Source organism: Caretta caretta, chromosome 12, assembly GCF_965140235.1.
Source record: "Caretta caretta isolate rCarCar2 chromosome 12, rCarCar1.hap1, whole genome shotgun sequence".
Lineage (NCBI taxonomy): Eukaryota > Metazoa > Chordata > Testudines > Cheloniidae > Caretta > Caretta caretta.
Window position 1 is genome coordinate 26,221,138 of NC_134217.1, and position 20,297 is coordinate 26,241,434.

Here is a 20,297-nt window from a genome sequence, read left to right on the forward strand (position 1 = left end):
CTCCACACCAGTCATGATTTTATGTACCTCTATCATATCACCCCTTAGTCTCCTCCTTTCCAAGCTGAAAAGTCCTAGCCTCTTTAATCTGTCCTCATATAGGATCCGTTCCAAACCCCTAATCATTTTAGTTGCCCTTTTCTGAACCTTTTCTAATGCCAGTATATCTTTTTTGAGATGAGGGGACCACATCTGTACACAGTATTCAAGATGTGGGTGTACCATGGATTTATATAAGGGCAATAAGATATGTTCTGTCTTATTCTCTATCCCTTTTTTAATAGTTCATAACATCCCATTTGCTTTTTCGACTGCCGCTGCACACTGCGAGGACATCTTCAGAGAACTATCCACGATGACTCCCAAGATCTTACTCCTGATTAGTTGTAGCTAAATTAGCCCCCATCATATTGTATATATAGTTGGGGTTATTTTTTCCAATGTGCATTACTTTACATTTATCCACATTAAATTTTATTTGCCATTTTGTTGCCCAATCACTTTGTTTTGTGAGATCTTTTTGAAGTTCTTCACAGTCTGCTTTGGTCTTAACTATCTTAAGCAGGTTAGTATCATTTGCAAACTTTGCCACCTCACTGTTTACCCCTTTCTCCAGATCATTTATGAATAAGTTGAATAGGATTGGTCCTAGGACCGACCCTTGGGGAACACCACTAGTTACCCCTCTCCATTCTGAAAAATTACCATTTATTCCTACCCTTTGTTCCCTGTCTTTTAACCAGTTCTCAGTCCATGAAAGGATCTTCCCTCTTATCTCATGACAATTTAATTTACATAAGAGCCTTTGGTGAGGGACCTTGTCAAAGGCTTTCTGGAAATCTAAGTACACTATGTCCACTGGATCCCCCTTGTCCACATGTTTGTTGACCTCTTCAAAGAATTCTAATAGATTAGTGAGACATGATCTCCCTTTACAGAAACCATGTTGACTTTTGACCAACAATTTATGTTCTTCTATGTGTCTGACAATTTTATTCTTTACTATTGTTTCAGCTACTTTGTCTGGTACTGACATGAGACTTACCGGTCTGTAATTGCCAGGATCACCTCTAGAGCTCTTCTTAAATATTGGCCTTACATTAGCTATCTTCCAGTCATTGGGTACAGTATCTGATTTAAAGCACAGGTTACAAACCATAGTTAATAGTTCCGCAATTTCACATTTGAGTTCTTTCAGAACTCTCGGGTGAATGCCATCTGGTCCCGGTGACTTGTTAAATTTCTCAATTAATTCCAAAACCTCCTCTAGTGACACTTCAATCTGTGACAATTCCTCAGATGTGTCACCTACAAAAGACGGGTCAGGTTTGGGAATCTCCCTAACATCCTCAGCCATGAAGATTGAAGCAATGAATTCATTTAGTTTCTCTGCAATGACTTTATCGTCTTTAAGTGCTCCTTTTGTATCTCGATCGTCCAGGGGCCCCACTAGTTGTTTATCAGGCTTCCTGCTTCTGATGTACTTAAAAAAACATTTTGTTATTACCTTTTGAGTTTTTGGCTAGCTGTTCTTCAGACTCCTTTTTGGCTTTTCTTATTACATTTTTACATTTAATTTGGCAGTGTTTATGTTCTTTTCTATTTACCTCATTAGGATTTGATTTCCACTTTTTAAAAGATGCCTTTTTATCTCTCTCTGCTTCTTTTACGTGGTTGTTAAGCACTTTTTTTGTTCTTTTACTGTGTTTTTTAATTTGGGGTATACATTTAAGTTGAACCTCTATTATGGTGTCTTTGAAAAGTGTCCATGCAGTTTGCAGGGATTTCACTCTAGTCACTGTACCTTTTAATTTCTGTTTAACTAACTCCTCATTTTTGCATAGTTCCCCTTTCTGAAATTAAATGCCACAGTGTTGGGCTGTTGAGGCATTCTTCCCACCACAGGAATGTTAAATGTTTTTATATTATGGTCACTATTTCCAAGCAGTCCTGTTATAGTTACTTCTTGGACCAGATCCTGTGCTCCACTCAGGACTAGATCGAGAGTTGCCTGTCCCCTTGTGGGTTCCTGTACCAGCTGCTCCAAGAAGCAGTCCTTTAAAGTATCGAGAAATTTTGTGTCTGCATTTCACCCTGAGGCGACATGTACCCAGTCATTATGGGGATAATTGAAATCCCCTACTATTATTGAGTTCTTTATTTTGATAGCCTCTCTAATCTCCTTTAGCATTTCATTGTCACTGTCACTGTCCTGGTCAGGTGGTTGATAATAAATCCCTACTGTTATATTCTTATTAGAGTATGGAATTCCTATCCATAGAGATTCTATGGAATATGTGGATTCATTTAAGATTTTAATTTCATTTGATTCTACATTTTCTTTCACATATAGTGCCACCCCCTTCCCTGCCCCCCCATGACCTGTTCTGTCCTTCCGATATATTTTGTACCCTGGAATGATTGTGTCCCATTGATTGTCCTCACTCCACCAGGTTTCTGTGATGCCTATTATATCAGTATCCTCCTTTAACGCGAGGCACTCTAGTTCACCCAACTTATTCTTTAGACTTCTAGCATTTGTGTACAAGCACTTTAAAAACTTGTTACTGTTTATTTGTCTGCCTTTTTCTGATGTCATATTCTTTATGTGAATGTTTCTCGTCTGATCTGGCCCACTTCATCCTCTTCCATCTTCTCCTCCTGACTAAAACCTAAAGAATCTCTATCCGTAGACTCTCCTCTAAGAGAAGTCTCTGTCCGATCCACGTGCGCCTCTGCAGCAATCGGCCTTCCCCCATCTCTTAGTTTAAAAACTGCTCTGCAACCTTTTTAATGTTAAGTTCCAGCAGTTTGGATCCACTCTGGTTTAGGTGGAGCCCGTCCTTCCTGTATAGACTCCCCCTATCCCAAAAGTTTCCCCAGTTCCTAATAAATCTAAACCTCTCTTCTCTACACCATCATCTCATCCACGCATTGAGACTCTGAAGCTCTGCCTGCCTACTTGGCCCTGTGCATGGAACTGGAAGCATTTCTGAGAATACCACCATAGAGGTCCTGGATTTCAGTCTCTTTCTTAGCAACCTAAATTTGGCCTCCAGGACATCTCTCCTACCCTTCCCTATGTCATTGGTATCTACATGTACCACGACCACTGGCTCCTCCCCAGCACTACACATAGGTCTATCTAGATGCCTCGAGAGATCCGCAACCTTCGCACCAGGCAGGCAAGTCACCATACAGTTCTCCCGGCCATCACAAACCCAGCTATCTATGTTTCTAATGATCGAATCTCCCATTACTAACACCTGCCTTTTCCTAATGACTGGAGTTTCCTCCCCTGGAGAGGTAACCTCAGTGCGAGTGGATACCCCAGCATCATCTGTAAGGAGGTTCCCAACTATGGGAAGGTTTCCCTCTGTTCCTGTTGACTGCTGTTCTTCTCTGGGCCTTTCATCCTCCTTAACAGTGCAGGGGCTGTCCAGCCGGAGGTGGGACAAATCTACAGTGTCCCGGAAAGCCTCATCAACATACCTCTCTGCCTCCCTTAGCTCCTCCAGTTCAGCCACCCTGGCCTCCAAACCCAGTACACGGTCTTTGAGAGCCAGGAGCTCCTTGCACCAAATGCACACATACTCCACCCACCCACAGGGCAGGTAATCATACATGCTACACTGAGTGCAATAAACAGGATAGCCCCCACTCTGCTGCTGGGCTTCTGCCTGCATTCTCTCCTACAGCTACCTAGGTTAATGGTATGGTTTTTGTTTAAATCAAGAAGTTTTGATTATAGTTTAGTTGAAAGTTTTAAAGAATGGCAAGTGTACCTCGCCCCTTTCCACTCCCCTTTCCAAACTCCCTTTTGAAACTCCCTGTTAGCGGTCCCAGTTCGCAAAGCTGTTAGGAAAGGGCTAGATAATAACACATAAAATACCATAATGCCACTATATAAATCCATGATATGCCCACACCTTGAATACTGTATGCAGTTCTTGTCATTTCATCTAACAAAAACCGCAAATGGAAAAAGTACAGAGAAGGGCACAAAACTGTTTGGGGAATGGAACAGATTCCATATGAGGAGAGATTAAAAAGACTAGGACTATTCATTTTAGAAAAGAGACGACGAAGAGTATATGATAGAGGTCTATAAAATCATGAATGATGTGGAGAAAGTGACTTTGGAAGTGTTTACCTCTTCACATAACACAAGAACCAGGGGGTCACCCAATGAAATTAAAAGCATTAATTAATTAAGTTCGGTTTATAGTTAACAGGTTTAAAACAAAGAAGGTACTTCTTCAGGCAATATACAGTCAACCTGTGGAACTCGTTACCCAGGGCTGTTTTGAAGGCCAAAAGTATGATTAGATAAGTTCATGAAGGATAGGTCCATTAGTAGCTATTAGCCAGTCTGGTCAGGGATGCAGCCTCATGCTCTGGGTTTCCCTAAACCTCTAACTGCCAGAAGCTGAGACTGGATGACAGGGGATGGATCACTTGATAAATTGCCCTGTTCTGTTCATCCTCATTTGAAGCATCTGGCACCAGCCACTGTTGAAAGACAGGTTACTGGAATAGATGGACCATTAGTCTGACCCAGTATGACTGTTCCTATTCCCCCAACTCCTCTCCCACCTTTCTTGATCAATGTAGACAACACCACCATCCTGCTTGTAACCTTGCCATCATCTTTGACTCAAGAGCTCCTTAGATCCTCACATCCAGCCTGTGTTAAATCTGGTCCACACAAAGTGCTTTTGGCAGCAGATGTCTTGGTCAGGGGGTTGATGAAATGTGGTTGCCTGACCCACATAGCTATGCTGACAGCGGCACCTAGTGTAGATTCAGTATTGCTGATGTAACATACGTCCACGCTTCCAAGTGTAAACCTGGTCAAAATCTTGCAGATTCTTTCTACATAACGTCTGAGATAAGGCTTTTCCTATCTGTCCACACAGTCAAAACGCTCATCCAGGCTCTTTTCTCAGATCTCAATATAAAATTTTTTATTAAGATGTTTAAAAAAAAAAAAGTGAGTACAGAATTTAAACATAGATGTTTCTGGTTATCAAGGAATAATGGACAGATTATGAAGGGGTGCGAAGTTCGGTTTAAGATTGGATGGTGTAAGGAATACATAAACTGCAATATCTCCGATTGGGGGTAAAAGGTTAACGGGTCAAAGTACAGACATTGAGATATGAAAGTATGTTCATATAATCGCTATGTTCCGGTTTGGAGTATAATATGTGGATACAATGATGAGGATGGATTGACCCTCGTTTGGTGAGATATAACGTTCAGTGAGTTTATGGTTCCAGTTCATATGGTCTCTGGGTCCCTTTCTCGTAGTCAATGCATGATGTCGCTCCAACGCATGCCTCCTGCTACTGTCGGTGTCCAGTGATGTGTTCGGTGTAGCTGTCCCTGAGACCATGAGGTGCTGCATAAGCAGTGTGTAGCGTGGACTGATCCTGCAGGGTCCGCAGCACACGCTCGTTGCAGGGGTCCCAGGCGCCCAGGGCTCCGACAATCAGGGCATCCATCTACTGCAGTATCTTTCTCCTTGGCCTTGACAAAGGCAATCTTGCCCCACTTGTATCCATTCAGAATGCTGCTGTTAAGATCACTCTTTTAGCCTGTTGTTTTGACCTTGTCTTCCCTCTCCACTGGCTACCCATTTTTTATTATATCAAACATAAGCTGCTTGTCTTCACTGCCAAGGCCTTTCCTGCCTATCCATCCTACCTATCATCTCTCATTCAGTATCAAAAGTTCAGCTTCTTTCTCTGATGGGCCCATGATGACAGCCTCCATCACCCACTTGTGAAATTTTCAAACAGGCACCTTTGTGCTTTCTCCCATGCTGCCCCTCATACTTGGGAGCTCCCTTCCCCATAAACATTCACTTCATTGACCTCCTTCAAACTTTTCACTGCCATGATACCTACAAAATACTTGACAATGGTTAGTCCACTGGTATGCTAAGACTACAGCCCATCATGCTGACTCACACTGTCTCCTTGTTTCCTTGTGCTTGCTGTCTAATTTCCTGTATCCATCTGTTGTCTCTTTTTTTATACTTAGATTATGTGAGCTCTTTGGGGCAGGGACCATCTTTGTTCTGTTTGTTCAGTGCTTAACACAGTGGGGTCCTGGGCCATGACTTCATCTGTGCCTCCTAAGTACTCTGGTACCATAATGATAATTCAGATCTTTCTTTGCCAAAGCCAGACTGTTCCACTTGATACTTCATATGTTGTTCAGTCAGGGTAGAATCTTCTGGAAAACTTGAGGCAAATTGGGCAAACTATTCTGGAGATGCTGAGGCTCAAAAAATGTAGGGGCTTTCACTTGTGAATATCCCACTAACTTTTTGGTTTGTCATACCTCCAAAAAAGGCTTGGCATAGGAGCTTCAGAACAGGTTTTGCGCACTCATTGAGGAGGGCAAGAGAATGTGGCAGGATTTATCTGAGTACCTGTTTAAGAAGTCACTCACTGTGGAACAGCTTCAGCGGTTCATAACTATCAATATTTTGCAATTTAACTAATATATAATCTCGTATAAAGTGATTATTCATTTTGTGGAAGCTAATCTTAGCATTACCTGTTTTTCTTGAATATTTGCAAAACAGTGTTTTAAAATATTTACCGTAATATGGGTTATTACCCGGGAATACGTGCTTTCATAAATACAGACCTTGAAAAATTGTCTAATTTATCTAATGGTGAATGGGAAGGACTCACAACTTACTGTTTTTACCATTATTTTTACTATATTCTTTCAGTGTAACAGAGAATTATTGTAAATTGTAACAATTTAAATAAATGTAAATTGTAAAATTATTTCGGAAAAAGAGAAGCAGACAGTTCTCTTCTGTGTTCCTTATGGATAAAGGAGTGGTGTGCACAGCAGAGTCTGGCAAGGGTCAATTTTTTGCAAAAATTTCAATTTGTGGGTGTGTTGTCAATCCTGTAAATTACAAGTTGTTTGGGAGGGATGGTTGTGGTTTTTTTGTTTGTTTGTTTGTTTTTGGGTTTTTTTGCATGGATGGCTATATACTGAACATTATCTTATGCTACAGTAGGTTTAGACAATGGAAGCTTACTAATGGCAGGACATTTTAAAATAACTAGTACACATATGCTTTCCTTCTTTGTGAATCTTTGTCCAGCCTTGTGTCATTTTCTTGAATAGCAGATAGTTACTATATTTTTAACCGCTTAACTGTTTTGTTTTTTGTTTTAACTTTTTGGATTTGTATATGCTCTCCTATCAGAGTCTGCAAAAGAATTAATACTCCACCGGAAAAAACTATTCTGCTAGTGTGGTTTGATCCATCAAAGACTAAGTGTATCTAAAGGTGTCTTAAAGGACTCCTTTGTATATTGAAACTGAAATAAATGTTCTTAAACAAATTTCGTTTTTTCTGTCTCATATGAATGCAGCTTGCTCTTAAGGGCTGATCTTTGGCATTTAAAAAAAAAAAAAACACATTTAGTTTAAGGAAGAACAAAGACTCCAGAATTTGGCAAACAGGTGCTCACAAATCCGAGCTGTACAAAGCAACTGATAGTGTTTCATTTAAGAGACTGGTATTTCAGAAACAAAGTATATCTAAGTTTAACAGCCAATAGTTTTGAGCTTCTTAATAGTTTTTACACCAGTTCATCTCCACTTATAACTGCACACTGCCTAATCCTACAAAGGCATTTGGGAATTAAGTGCTGGACACCCTCTGCAGGCTTGGGCCCTCCAAACCTCTTAGTGTAGATTTTTTGTTATAATTACTAACTCAGCCCTGAGGGTCCATATAGCTTTTATTCAGTGGCTTTTATTAGTGTAATAGAAGTCATTTGGTGTCTTGAAAGGCTTCGGCTTTTTCATATTTGAAGATTTTTGATAAATCCACTCTTTTGTAAAGAAAACTTTCTACCACCATGTGGACACAACCTAGCACAGCGATTCTCGAACTCTGCGTCGAGACCCCAGAGTGAGTCCCAGTTCTGTTTTAATGTCGCCAGGGCTGGCATTAGACTTGCTGGGGTCTGGGGCTGAAGCTGAAGCCAAAGGGCTTCAGTCCTGCGTGGTGGAGTTCAGGTTACAGGCCTCCTGCCTGGGGCTGAAGCCCTTGGGTTTTAGCCCTCTCCCCTGGGGCAGCGGGGCTTGGGCGGGCTTAAGGTTCGGTCCCTCCTCCTGGGATCGTGTAGTAATTTTTGTTGTCAGAAGGGGGTCTCAGTGCAATGAAGTTTGAGAACCCTTGACATAGCAGTGGGGTGGCCAACCTGAGCCTGAGAAGGAGCCAGAATTTACCAATGTACATTGCCAAAGAGCCACAGTAATTCGTCAGCAGCCCCCCCCATCAGCTCACCTACCCTGATCCGAGCACCTCCCACCCACTGTCAGCCCCACCGATCAATGTCTCCCTGCACCTCCCGATCAGCTGTTTCGTGGCATGCAGGAGGCTGAGGGGGGAGGAGTAAGGGCACTGCAGGCTTGGGAGGGGGCAGGAAGGGGTGGAGTGGGGGCAGGGCCTGTGGCAGAGTTTGCATAGTGAGCACCCCCAGCACACTGGAAAACTGGCACCTATACAAGGAGCTGCATATTAACTTCTGAAGAGCTTCATATGGCTCCAGAGCTACAGGTTGGCCACCCTTGACCTAGCAGATTATCACTGATAGCTTTGATTTGTTACCAATATTTTAAACTGAGCACAGAACAGTATAAAATATATTTATGGTGATTGTCAAGTTACCCCATCATGGTTTAAACCTACCAATAGTATAAGATTATGTGCAGAAGAAAGGAATCCTTTTAGCCACAAAAATATGTTTGTGTTCATGAAGGATTACATCACTTCACATTTCTCTCATGAGAGAAACCGTGAACTGATTATTCAGTGGTATAATGAGATGCATATTTTTTGGTCTTTATCCCTGTTAAATGCTTTGGAATAAATTACTTCCTCTATACTTGTGCGTGTAAATATACGTAATACTCCTGTATATTCTGTACGTAGTCTTTGTGGTGCTTTCCATACTTGTATTGGAATTTAAAGTTCCATGTGGTTTGATCGCAAAGGTGCAAAAAAGTAGTCTTTCCTTGATACCAGTATTGCCCTCGCCTCCACATGCACGTGAGAGGGTTTCACTTTAGTTTGGAACAAAAACAACTATTCTTCAAATAGCAATGCAGTATGGAAGATCCTCTAAATAGCAAAATGCACTTGGGGATGTTAGTTTTCTGCTGGGAGATCTGTCTCGAATCTCTAATGTTTAAATGGAGGGGGGAGTTAATAGCTTTCGAATAAAGTTTTATTTCTGAATTTCTCTTGGCTGCCAGTTCAGTTAATGGTGATAATTGGAATTGGTGGCTGAAAAACTCAATATGTCACCTTGAAAGTAAGTAGTGGACTGTTTCCCTTCCCTCTTCCCCTGCTATCCAGGATGCATGGTGGTAGCAAACGGTGTAGTGTTGGGGTCCTCGTTCCTTGGTCTTCCTACCACAACTTCTTCAGTCATGGAGGGCACCCTTCTTCTTGAGAAGCTTATGGTGGTTTTGTTTTGAGAGCATTGGTTTATTACCTCTTCAAAGGTTTTCCACTTCACAAAGCTCAGAATATCAATTGGTATTGCTGTATTGCATGAGTCAAGTATTTTCATTTTGCATTTTTGAATTATTTTAATACTCAGTTTCAAAAAAGTCTTCAGAACCACGATCTTTGCCAAATCTCATTTTTCTACATAATTCATTGCAGCTCTGCTACATAAATGGAGGCCTTTCCAGATGATTTAGATTTCATGTGCCACATACTAAAAATAGCTTTGAATATAATCATGCATTCAGTGTGCAGATAGTGTTTGACTTCCTGTAAGAGACAATAACAGCAAAAAAATGAATTGCTTTGTAAACTAGGAGTGGCTGTTTAATTTGGTGTTTTCTATACTTGTTATTTAAGCTTTTTTGCAGAATGTATCTCCAAAGGGTGTGGCTAAATAGCATTTGCTTGCAGTTATAGATGGTAACTCTTTTAGTAGGCTTGTAGTGAATACAAGTTTTGCTGTAAGTTACAGTGAACTGTCTGATGTAAGGCACAGAAAGAAATCATGTGGGGCTTTTTGGCCTGAACTGCCAGAACAGCCCTTTTAATCTTGATGCTTCTGTCAGTGCACACTTAAAAATACTACGAAGTTTGTTTGCTTTGAGTGCTACTTCTGTGTTCAGCTCTTAACTTCTAGATTTCTTTTTTTTTTTATGTTGTGTTTAAACCTTCAGTACCTGAATTGAATGTGTAGCTTTTCTGAGCCTGAAACCACTTTTCAGAAACAAAGTTTTTGTTCAGCAAGGCCCTTAAAATATCAAATTAGAAATCACTTGTTTGAGTAGTTGTGCATCTAATTTTCTTTAAATTTTATGCACGTGTACTTTAGATTTGTGATCTCAACGGTATTTTTTTTACTGTTTCTAGATTTGAGTATCAACGGTCACATTAATTCTCCTTTTTTACCATTAAGATTATGATTATTTTCATGTTTCCAGTGGCTCTCCCTGTAAATACAAAACATAGAGCTCAATATCTTCATGTTGTCCAAGTTATCCATAAATATAATTTCAGAGTTCACTTCAAGTTGTTGGATTGTTCCGTGGCATGGAAGCTTATTTGATATTGCATGATTTTAATCCCCCAAAACAGCATAGTGCACTGTTTGGTGGTGATAGCACTACTTGCTTTAGAGATGAGAAACACCACTGCTTTAAAAATCTGGGGAACAATATCACTTTCCTTTAATAAAACATTAGCTAATGTACAGAATTTCATGTAATACTTTTCCTTACATACTTTATATTACCATGGTTCCTTACATGCTCAGAGGAGTACCATGATAATATAATGCAGTGGGGTGCAACTGTGGGGCGCATCCCCCTAGGGGGGGACAGAGGTTTGGGGGGAGGTGCAGTGGGGCCAACCCCCACAGGGGGTGGGGAGGGAGCACCACCCAGCCCTGCTCCGCTCTGGCCCTGCTCCCCACCATGACTCCACTCCTGGCTGCAACCCCAGCTGGGGCTCCCAGCCCTGCTCACGTCCATGGCTCTTGAGGGGGCCCAGACAGATTCCATTATAGGTGGGGGAGGGGCAACATAAAGAGTTTGGGGACCACTGATATAATGGATGGATTATTATTATTATACTTCAGTCAGTGGTGAGACCTTGTTATATATGCCAACTTTTTTAAGAGAACAGCCACAAAACCTTATACTGTAACTTGTTTTTGCAAAGTGCTACATTAGCAGGGTTATTAAGTGCTTCTATTTGATAGCTTGATACAGAAATAAAATTAAGTAAATCTGGGTTTACAAACTTTCATATTCATTTCTAAGAGATTTGATGCTTAGAAAAGTTGAATTTTAAGTTGAGACATCCTAAAGGATCCTAATTTTCAGAGGATAAGTGCTGAGCACTTTCTGAAAATCAAACTTCCACAGTCTGTCTAGGTGAGTGCCTAAAAATTGAAGCACCGAGAATCACTAAACACTCCTGAAAATGTTGGCCCTTATATTTAAATTGCAGATGTGCTTTGGATTCAAAAGCTGAAAGCTAGTAATAGCCAAATTCCAAAATCTTATTTTTTATTTGGCTCAAGAGAAATTGTACAATTTCTTGAAGCTCAGATTCTGTTCTCAATTCATGCGTCACCTTAAAAAGGTTGTTGAGAAGATGTCCCAGCTGCTCATAAACATATAATTATCTGAAACTCTTGCACTTTAATACAAATTTTAAGACTGTGTTCCCGTCTCTCACCTTACAAAGATCTTTTTTCATAGTTATAAAGGAATTCCAGGAGTATGTGGAACCGGAAGAAGGTTACCAAGGATCACCACAGAGAAGAGGTCCTTCATCAGCTGGCCAAGAAGATGAAAATGTTACTTTGCCACTTGGAGAGAATGTTCTGACTCACAATCTTGGGATCCCTGTGCTTGTGGTTTGTACAAAGGTGAGCTTGAACTTGAGTTTACTAGAAAGGTTAGTTACTTTTCCTTTTGGAAGATATGTTTGATGCAGATGTTTGCAAGCTGAAAGTGAAAGTTCTGGATTTAGAGAAGAAAAACTTTTTTTTTTTAACTTTTGGTGTATAAACTAGACTTAAAATTAAAAATCTAAAACACTTTTTTCTTTTTACCATAGAAGGATTGAAAAAGATCAGTCTAGTCTTTGCAGTTTGGCTGAAGGACATATTAGAGGTCTAAAATGTGGACTTCCTCCATCCTTAATTGAAAAAGGAAAAATTTTATGTTTATAAAAAAATATATATATTCTCCAAGTGTTTTGAGGCATTTGAAATAAATGCTTCCTTTTTCCATCAGATTTCACTTGCATAGTATCTCAATCTTTCCTTAAATTGTCTGTGGGTGGTAGATGAGATCTGAATTTCTAATGTAAAAAAAGAGTCAATTGAGAAGGCTACTTTCAAGTTATCTTTGTACATCATACAGTCACATGAGTTACCTGAGTTACCACATAAGAAGGTGTTTAGCAACTAATGACTTAATGAAAATAGCATTTCAAAAATACACATTTATGGCATCAACTCAATTTCTAGTTATAAAGAATGGATATTTGTTGCGGCTTTAACTTTTAATGAAGGCACTTTTTGTCTTTGGTAGCTTGTGAGCATTTTACCCATTGGTTAATTAGTGTGGTCTCCCCAGCAAAAAGTGTGAATTGAATGCTGATACAAGGGAAGATGTGTACAGTAGAACCTCAGAGTTACGAACACCAGAGTTACAAATTGACTGGTCAACCACGCACCACATTTGGAACCGGAAGTACGCAATCAGGCAGCCCTGAGACCAAAAAAATAAATAAATAAAATCCATACACACAAATACAGTACAATACTGGGCTAAACATAAACTCCTAAAAAGTAAAGGGAAAGTTTAAAAAAAAAAAAAAAAGATTAGACAAGGTAAGGAAGCGGTTTCTGTGCTTGTTTCATTTAAATTGAGAGGGCTAAAAGCAGCATTTTTCTTCTGCATAGTAAAGTTTCAAACTTTATTAAGTAAATGTTCAGTTGTAAACTTTTGAAAGAACAACCATAACGTTTTGTTCAGTTACAAACATGTCAGAGTGGCTCCATTCCCATGGTGTTCATAACTCTGAGATTCTACTGTATATTTCTACTTGAAGAAAATGCAGGTTATATGCAAGGAAGTGTTAAGCGGCTTTGGTTTTTTTTTTTTTTCCTCCAGTGTGATGCAGTGAGTGTACTAGAGAAGGAACATGACTACAGAGAAGAACACTTTGACTTCATTCAGTCACACATTCGTAGATTCTGCTTACAGTGTATCCTTTCCTAATCTGAGGATAGTGGCAGAATAAAATCTGGAAGATAGGAAATGTATTTTATTATAGTGTAATGAGGAAAATAAAATAACCTAAGGAGAAACTACATCTCAAAATAACTTCTGGTATTTAGTAACTTAATATATAGTATTTGGAGTGTAGTTATGAAAATATATTAAGAGATTTGTCAAGTTTTTTTGTTTTTTTTTTTCCCTGAAGCCATACAGTTGATCTAGACATTCCTTGGCAAGGGACTTCAGTTTTGAGATGTACCACACTGCTCTTTCTCCCGGAACGTGGATTTCCATACTAAACTTGCATCCTATGACTTTTATATATAAACAAACAGCTTTCTGGTGTCTATATTGTCAACATTTTAAAAGCTGAATCTGTTCCCTAAGTGACATGATTCTCATCCTCTTTTTTCCCTCCCTCCCAAAGGTGCTGAACACCTACAGTTTCCATTGAGCTAGTAGCAGCCTACTCTGAAAATTTTGGCTATTTCTCAATAGCAGACTTCAAATATTATTTCAGTTGAATTTAATGTTTAAGTACTGCACTTTATAGTTTTCCTTAAATGAAGTAATTAGATGGAGCTGCCTTGATTTATACATCAGTTAAGGAAGAAAAGAACCTTGACTTGTTGTATAAGTACATTGTACATAAAACATATGGTTTTCACTTTACCACACCTGCCTTAGTGGTAGAAAAGGATGCAGTTTTTATGTAAGTTGATGTAAGAAATATATTTGTCAAACTTTTTGTTTCTGTCTGACGCCCTTATCATTGAAATGTTGTATTTCCTTATGAACACAAGTGAAACTTGTACACCCCAAGCTTCAGTGCATTTAATTCTTCAACAGAAAATAAAATTGCAATTTGGATGTGAAATATTTTGTTCTAATGTGTGGAATTTAAATTTGTTAAAGTAGAATGAAAAATTCTTCCCACATAAACAATTCATCATTAGATCCATAATAGCTCTCCCCCCCCCCCCATTGTCTCATTCTGTGAAATACTTCAGTATCTGGTTAGAAGTCTGCCTACCAAAACTGTATTTCACAAAAAAGGAATAATTTGCATCATTTACTTGTACTATTTTCCATAGTAAACAGGGCTAAAGATAATTAATTGAAAGGGTTGTTTAATTTTAGGAGCAAAATGAAGTAAATTTGTAAAGAATCTGATATCTAATAGTCACATTAGCATGCTGGAAGGAAGTTGGAAACACTATTTAGACTGGTTCTCCAGCAGGTACTGTCTTGGTTTTAAGAAAAAAAAAAATTGTACTTACGTTGTTTTAGTGCTCAGTCCCTAGGTTTATTACAGTCTAACACTCTTGTGTTCAACATTAGCTTAAAAAAGCATAGTGGCTATTTACCCAGAATGATTGTGCCATCTCAACATCTTGGTAAGCATAGCCTGTGTTTTCAGAGTGAGGACTGTGTAATGACCTCTTAATGACATAAAACTGTTACAGAGGAAATACAGAAGTATGGTAATAAGATTACTTGCTTAAATGTGCATGCGCTGTGCCAATAATCTTTTGAGGCTAAAAACGCAAAACCTTGCCCTAAAACTTTTTTTTCCTGTAGACCTGCTGGTTGGGACAATGAAAAGAAAATTGCTATTTTACATGAAAACTTCACAACGGTGAAACCAGAAGATGCATATGAAGACTTCATTGTAAAACCTCCAGTAAGAAAGGTATAAAAGAGTTAATTTTTGAAATTCAGTGTAAAGAAACTATAAATCACTTCACCATAATTGGATGGCTAATATTGACTATTAATAATATAGAACTTCAGCTCGTACAGTAATATGCTTTTCTTCTAAATGCTAAACCACTTTTGAAGTACTGGCATACATTCTCCAGTGGTCTAGGGCAGGGGTTCTCAATAGGGCTGTCAATTAATCGCAGTTAAGTCATGCAATTAACTAAAAAAATTAATTGCGATTAATTGCACTGTTAAACAGTAGAATACCAATTGAAATGTATTAAATATTTTTGGATGTTTTTCACATTTTCAAATATATTGATTTCTATTACAACAACAGATTACAAAGTGTACAGTGCTGACTTTATATTATTTTTTATTACAAATATTTTCACTGTAAAAATGATAAAAGAAATAGTATTTTTCAATTCACCTCATACATGTACTGTACTGCAATTTCTTTATCATGAAGGTCCAACTTACAAATGTAGTTTTTTGTCACATAACTGCGCTCAAAAACAACAATGTAAAACTTTAGAGCCTACAAGTCCACTCAGTCCTACTTCTTGTTCAGCCAAACACTAAGAGAAACAAGTTTTTTTACATTTACGGGAAATGCTGCTGCCCAATTCTTAATTACAATGTAACCTGAAAGTGAGAACAGGTATTCACATGGCACTGTTGTAGCTGGCATCGCAAAATATTTACGTGCCAGATGCACTAATGATTCAAATGCCTCTTCATGCTTCGGCCATCATTCCAGAGGACATGCTTCCATGCTGATCATGCTTGTTAAAAAAAAAAAGCGTTTAATTAAATTTTGACTGAACTTCTTGGGGGAGAATTGTATGTCTCCTGCTCTGTTTTACCCGCATTCTGCCATATATTTCATGTTATAGCAGTCCCTGTTGATGACCCAGCATGTATTGTTCATTTTGAGAACACTTTCACTGCAAAATTTGCCAAAATACAAAGAAGATACCAATGTGAACAGCACTCAACCCAAGGTTTAAGTATCTGAAGTGCCTTTCAGAATCTGAGAGGGAGGAGGTGTGGAGCATGCTTTCAGAAGTCTTAAAAGCACAACATTTCGATGCAGAAACTACAGAACCCAAACCAGCAAAAAAGAAAATCAGCCTTTTGCTGGTGGCATCTGACTCATAATGATGAAAATGAACATGTGTTAGTCCGCTCTGCTTTGGATCGTTATCGAGCAGAACCTGTCATCAGCATTGACACGTCCTCTGGAATGGTGGTTGAAGCATAAAGGGACATATAAATCTTTAGCGCATCTGGCATGTAAATATCTTTCGATGCAGTCTACAACAGTGCCATGCAAGCACCTGTTCTCACTTTCAGGTGATATTGTAAACAAGAAGCAGGCAGCATTATCTTTTGCAAATGTAAACAAACTTGGTTGTCTGTGCGATTGGCTGAATAAGAAGTAGGACTGAGTGGACTTGTAGGCTCTAAAGTTTTACATTGTTTTGTTTCTGAATGCAGGGTTTTTTGTTTGTTTGTTTTGTTTTACATAATTCTACATTTGTAAGTCCAACTTTCATGATAAAGACATTACATTACAGTACTTGTATTAGGTGAATTAAAAAATAGTATTTCTTTTGTTTTTGTCTTTTGTTGTTTGTGCAAATATTTGTAATCAAAAATAAATATAAAGTGAGCACTGTTCACTTTGTATTCTGTGTTGTAATTGAAATCAGTATATTTGAAAATGTAGAAAACATCCAAAAATATTTAACTAAATAGTATTCTATTATTGTTCAACAGCGCAATTAATTGCGGTTAATTTTTTTAATTGCTTGACAGCCTAGTTCTCAACCTTTTTCTTGTTGAGTCATCTCCTTCCTCCCCATGCTATAAAAACTCCACGTCCCAGCTGTGGCACAACAACTGTTTTTCTGCATATGAAAGCCAGGGCCGGCATTAGGGGGTAGCAAGCAGGCAGTTGCCCAGTACCTCATACCATGGGGGACACTGCAAAGCTAAATTGTTAAGGCTTCAGCTTTAGCCCTGGTTGGTAGGTTTGCGGCCCTGGGCTGCAGTTCCGCCTGGTGGGGTTTTAGCTTTCTGCCCTGAGCCCTCGCAAGTCTAATGCTGGCCCTGCTTGGCAGACCCCCTGAAACCTGCTCACGGCTCCCTAGGGGGCCCAGACCTCTGGCTGAGAACCACTGGTCTAGGTATTTTTCGTTCATGTCAGAATGTTACTTTTTAACACTAATGGTTGCTAAATCGCAGCCCCCAAAATACTAATTTTACCTAAAATTCTAACTTCAGATCACATGCACATGCAAAAATCGCATTGAGTCCATAATTTCAGTTCTACAGAAGGGCCCCTATGTATTCTCTTACTTGTTTTAGTTTATCACCAAAATATATTCTGTACTACAAAATTCTATTTGTAGAGTAGATGTGGAGCACAATCTAGGAGTACAAATAAATATTCTGTAGACTGCTAATTGTCTGGACAGTGGTCAAGTAACTTATTACAGATAGAGGAAGAATGCATTCTTTTCTAATGGGGCTGGAGTAGGGTAAGTAATATGTAAAACCCTTAAATGCTATTTCAGGCCATATTTGACAACTCTCCAGGGTTTTTTACCTCCTGTCTTGAGTGTTTGCAGTCCCATCTAAAACCCTGGTAAATTGGGAAAGAAAGGAAGAGTGGGGTCATTTGAAGACATTTGCCGGGAGGGAGGAGGAGAGGGGAATGGGCCTATTGTTCTCCCTTAAAGATGCTAAAGTTATAGCACACCACTGGCAACTCTTTTTTTAGGCGGGGGAATCTATTGCTCTGTTGTTGGAGGGATGGGAGAGGCAGCCCTCCAAAGTTCAGGCAACCATCCTCTTTGAACATCAAACCTTTGCCGGCTTTAGTACATTTTAATATGAATATTATTTATCAAATATGTATACAGCCCACTGCCAGATCCTCATCCAGGGAATTGTCCTCAGAAAATGTTTTTTTGCAACTGTTCCAGGCCAGTCATTCTAAACCCAAAGCTTTTACTGGAAATAGTTTCTTTGCTGCTTAAAGTGGTAGAGATATCTATTAAAAAATATAAAAGCAGCACGTCTTTATTGTGGTCTAATGTACTGGGCAAGTGACTGTTCAGTTCTGATGGGTTCAACTGCCCATCAGAACTTTGTGAAATGCATCTGCACCATAGGTGCAGGTGTGGCTGCCCAGCAGTGAAGCTGCTAATTGGCTACACTGTTTAGGTATATGCATGAAATAGTTTGCTTCAGATATTAAAAAGCTGATGGTATTTGATGGAATATCAAATATTTGCATGTAAATACAGCACTGAACTAGTTCTATACACTCCTTTCTTGAAAGAAAACAATTAAAATATTTCTACAGCTGGGCCTATTTAACCAGCAAAAGCATGGATTAGGGATGTATATAAATGTTTGTTCTTGAAGTTTACACAGGATCAATATCAAATCCTGTCACTGTTATTTTACACTTGTTAACTATTAAAAAAAATTCCAGACAGAAGGACATAGCAAACTTACTGCCCAGTTAGAAGTAATTCTGCACCTGAAATAAGCCACAAGTCATAGAATGAATGTAAAAGATTGAATGGATGTAAGAAGTTGAAATGGGTTGAAGTTAGGCTTTTGTTTTTATATGCTGCTGTAATTGTTTGTAGTTTGGGTGACCACATTCTGTTTGTAAAGAGAAATGCATTGTTCAACAGTTAGTCCATGAGAAAGAGTTGGCAGCAGAAGATGAGCAAGTGTTTCTTATGAAGCAGCAGGTAAGAACATGAAAATGAAACTTGCTTCACTTTGAACTTTTCAGTGTTATATGAAGTTTAGGGCAAAGAACATTGTTTTTAATATTTCATTTTTTGAGCGGGTATCCATTATTCTATTTTGCAGATTAAAATGGAATCATAAAACTTTGAGTGCATAAGAAATGTCCATTTTTATTTTACTTCCATGCATATGAATAGAAAGTATGGCTAAGATTTTCAGACTTGGAATACCTGTTAGTTGAGAAGCCAGGAGAAGCTGGGGATACTCAGCACTCTTGAAAAATAAGGGTCACTTTTTGGTGCTGAAGTATGGATATGGTTGTCTAATTTTGGGCACTCGAATTGGAAAAAGTGTGCCTGTGTCTTCTAAAATGGAATCCTATGACCTTTTTGGATGTTTGCCATAACTGAAAATATTAGGTGTACCTTAAGAAGCTTGGCTGTGAATGGGTGTGGCATGCTGGGATTACATTGGCATATTTTCCCATTTGATGAGAAAATACCAGAAAAGTACAAATGAATGCTCATTCATACAGCAGGGAAGAAAAATAAATGGTATTAACATAGGAGCAGAAGTAATAGCAGAATGTTTGAAATTGGCTGCACAGATATGTAAACCCTAAAAGTGATGTGAAATTGTTTTGTAAAACATCAATAATAATGCAGTAGCCAACCTCCCAATTAAAATTCATTCATCAGAGGCTTTAATATACAAGTGAACACTTTGGCATGAGCTTTCAAGGTATTAGGCATGAACAAAGCCAGCCTCCAGACATGCTGTGTATTAAGTAATAAATATATACAGTAAAGAAATTAGAACATACCAGTCCCATACAGTTGTATGTGTTTGGGTGGACGTGCTTGAGAGGCTCTAAACTGAGCTCTAAGGAATGTTATAGGTAAGGATTGAGATGCTTTAGTGAAACTGTATAAGGAAGCTCTTGTGTATTTATCACACAGTATTTAGTTCTTTTAATTGTAGTGCCCTCTGTTGGTAAAATTTGGCAATGTATCTAAATGTTACAGGAAGACCATGAGTTAATTTAACCAAAGTCTGCTTCCCTGCTTTTATTTTGAAAAGTGTGTAGTTTTGCTGAGGTATATTTACAAATCACTGTACTGTCTTTGCAGTCTTTACTTGCCAAGCAGCCAGCCACACCTACAAGAGCATCAGTAAGTATTCACTAGTAGCCTCTCAAGAAAGGGGGGCACATTTCCTAGATTAGGAAGCTATTCATATGGCCTATAAACAAGGTACAGACTAGCGCTTCTTCTCTGAACGACCAAAAGTGAGCCCTCCTTCATAGTGCATGGTTCTAATCTGTGTGAGGCATAGCGTGCAGTTCATAAATGCAATCATGACCTAATAAAAAAAAAACTTCCAGTGCAACGGAAATTGTAAAGTGTCTGTAGGTATTCAGATGTAATGTGACAGAATGGTTTTAACAAATAATTGTGGAAACATGGCATTAAATAATTGTGGAAATTGGAGAT

General features: G+C 38.8%; 1 protein-coding gene across 1 annotated transcript in view; it reads left to right on the top strand.

The window, feature by feature from the left end:
- Positions 1-20,297, top strand: part of DYNC1LI2 (dynein cytoplasmic 1 light intermediate chain 2) — a 47,744-nt gene that overhangs the window by 17,296 nt on the left and 10,151 nt on the right. Inside the window, exons 5-10 of the mRNA XM_048870597.2 lie at positions 11,788-11,957; positions 13,213-13,306; positions 13,897-14,032; positions 14,902-15,013; positions 18,744-18,803; positions 19,935-19,976. Of these exons, the coding sequence (XP_048726554.1) occupies positions 11,788-11,957; positions 13,213-13,306; positions 13,897-14,032; positions 14,902-15,013; positions 18,744-18,803; positions 19,935-19,976 (614 nt within the window). The remainder of the gene's footprint in view (positions 1-11,787; positions 11,958-13,212; positions 13,307-13,896; positions 14,033-14,901; positions 15,014-18,743; positions 18,804-19,934; positions 19,977-20,297) is intronic.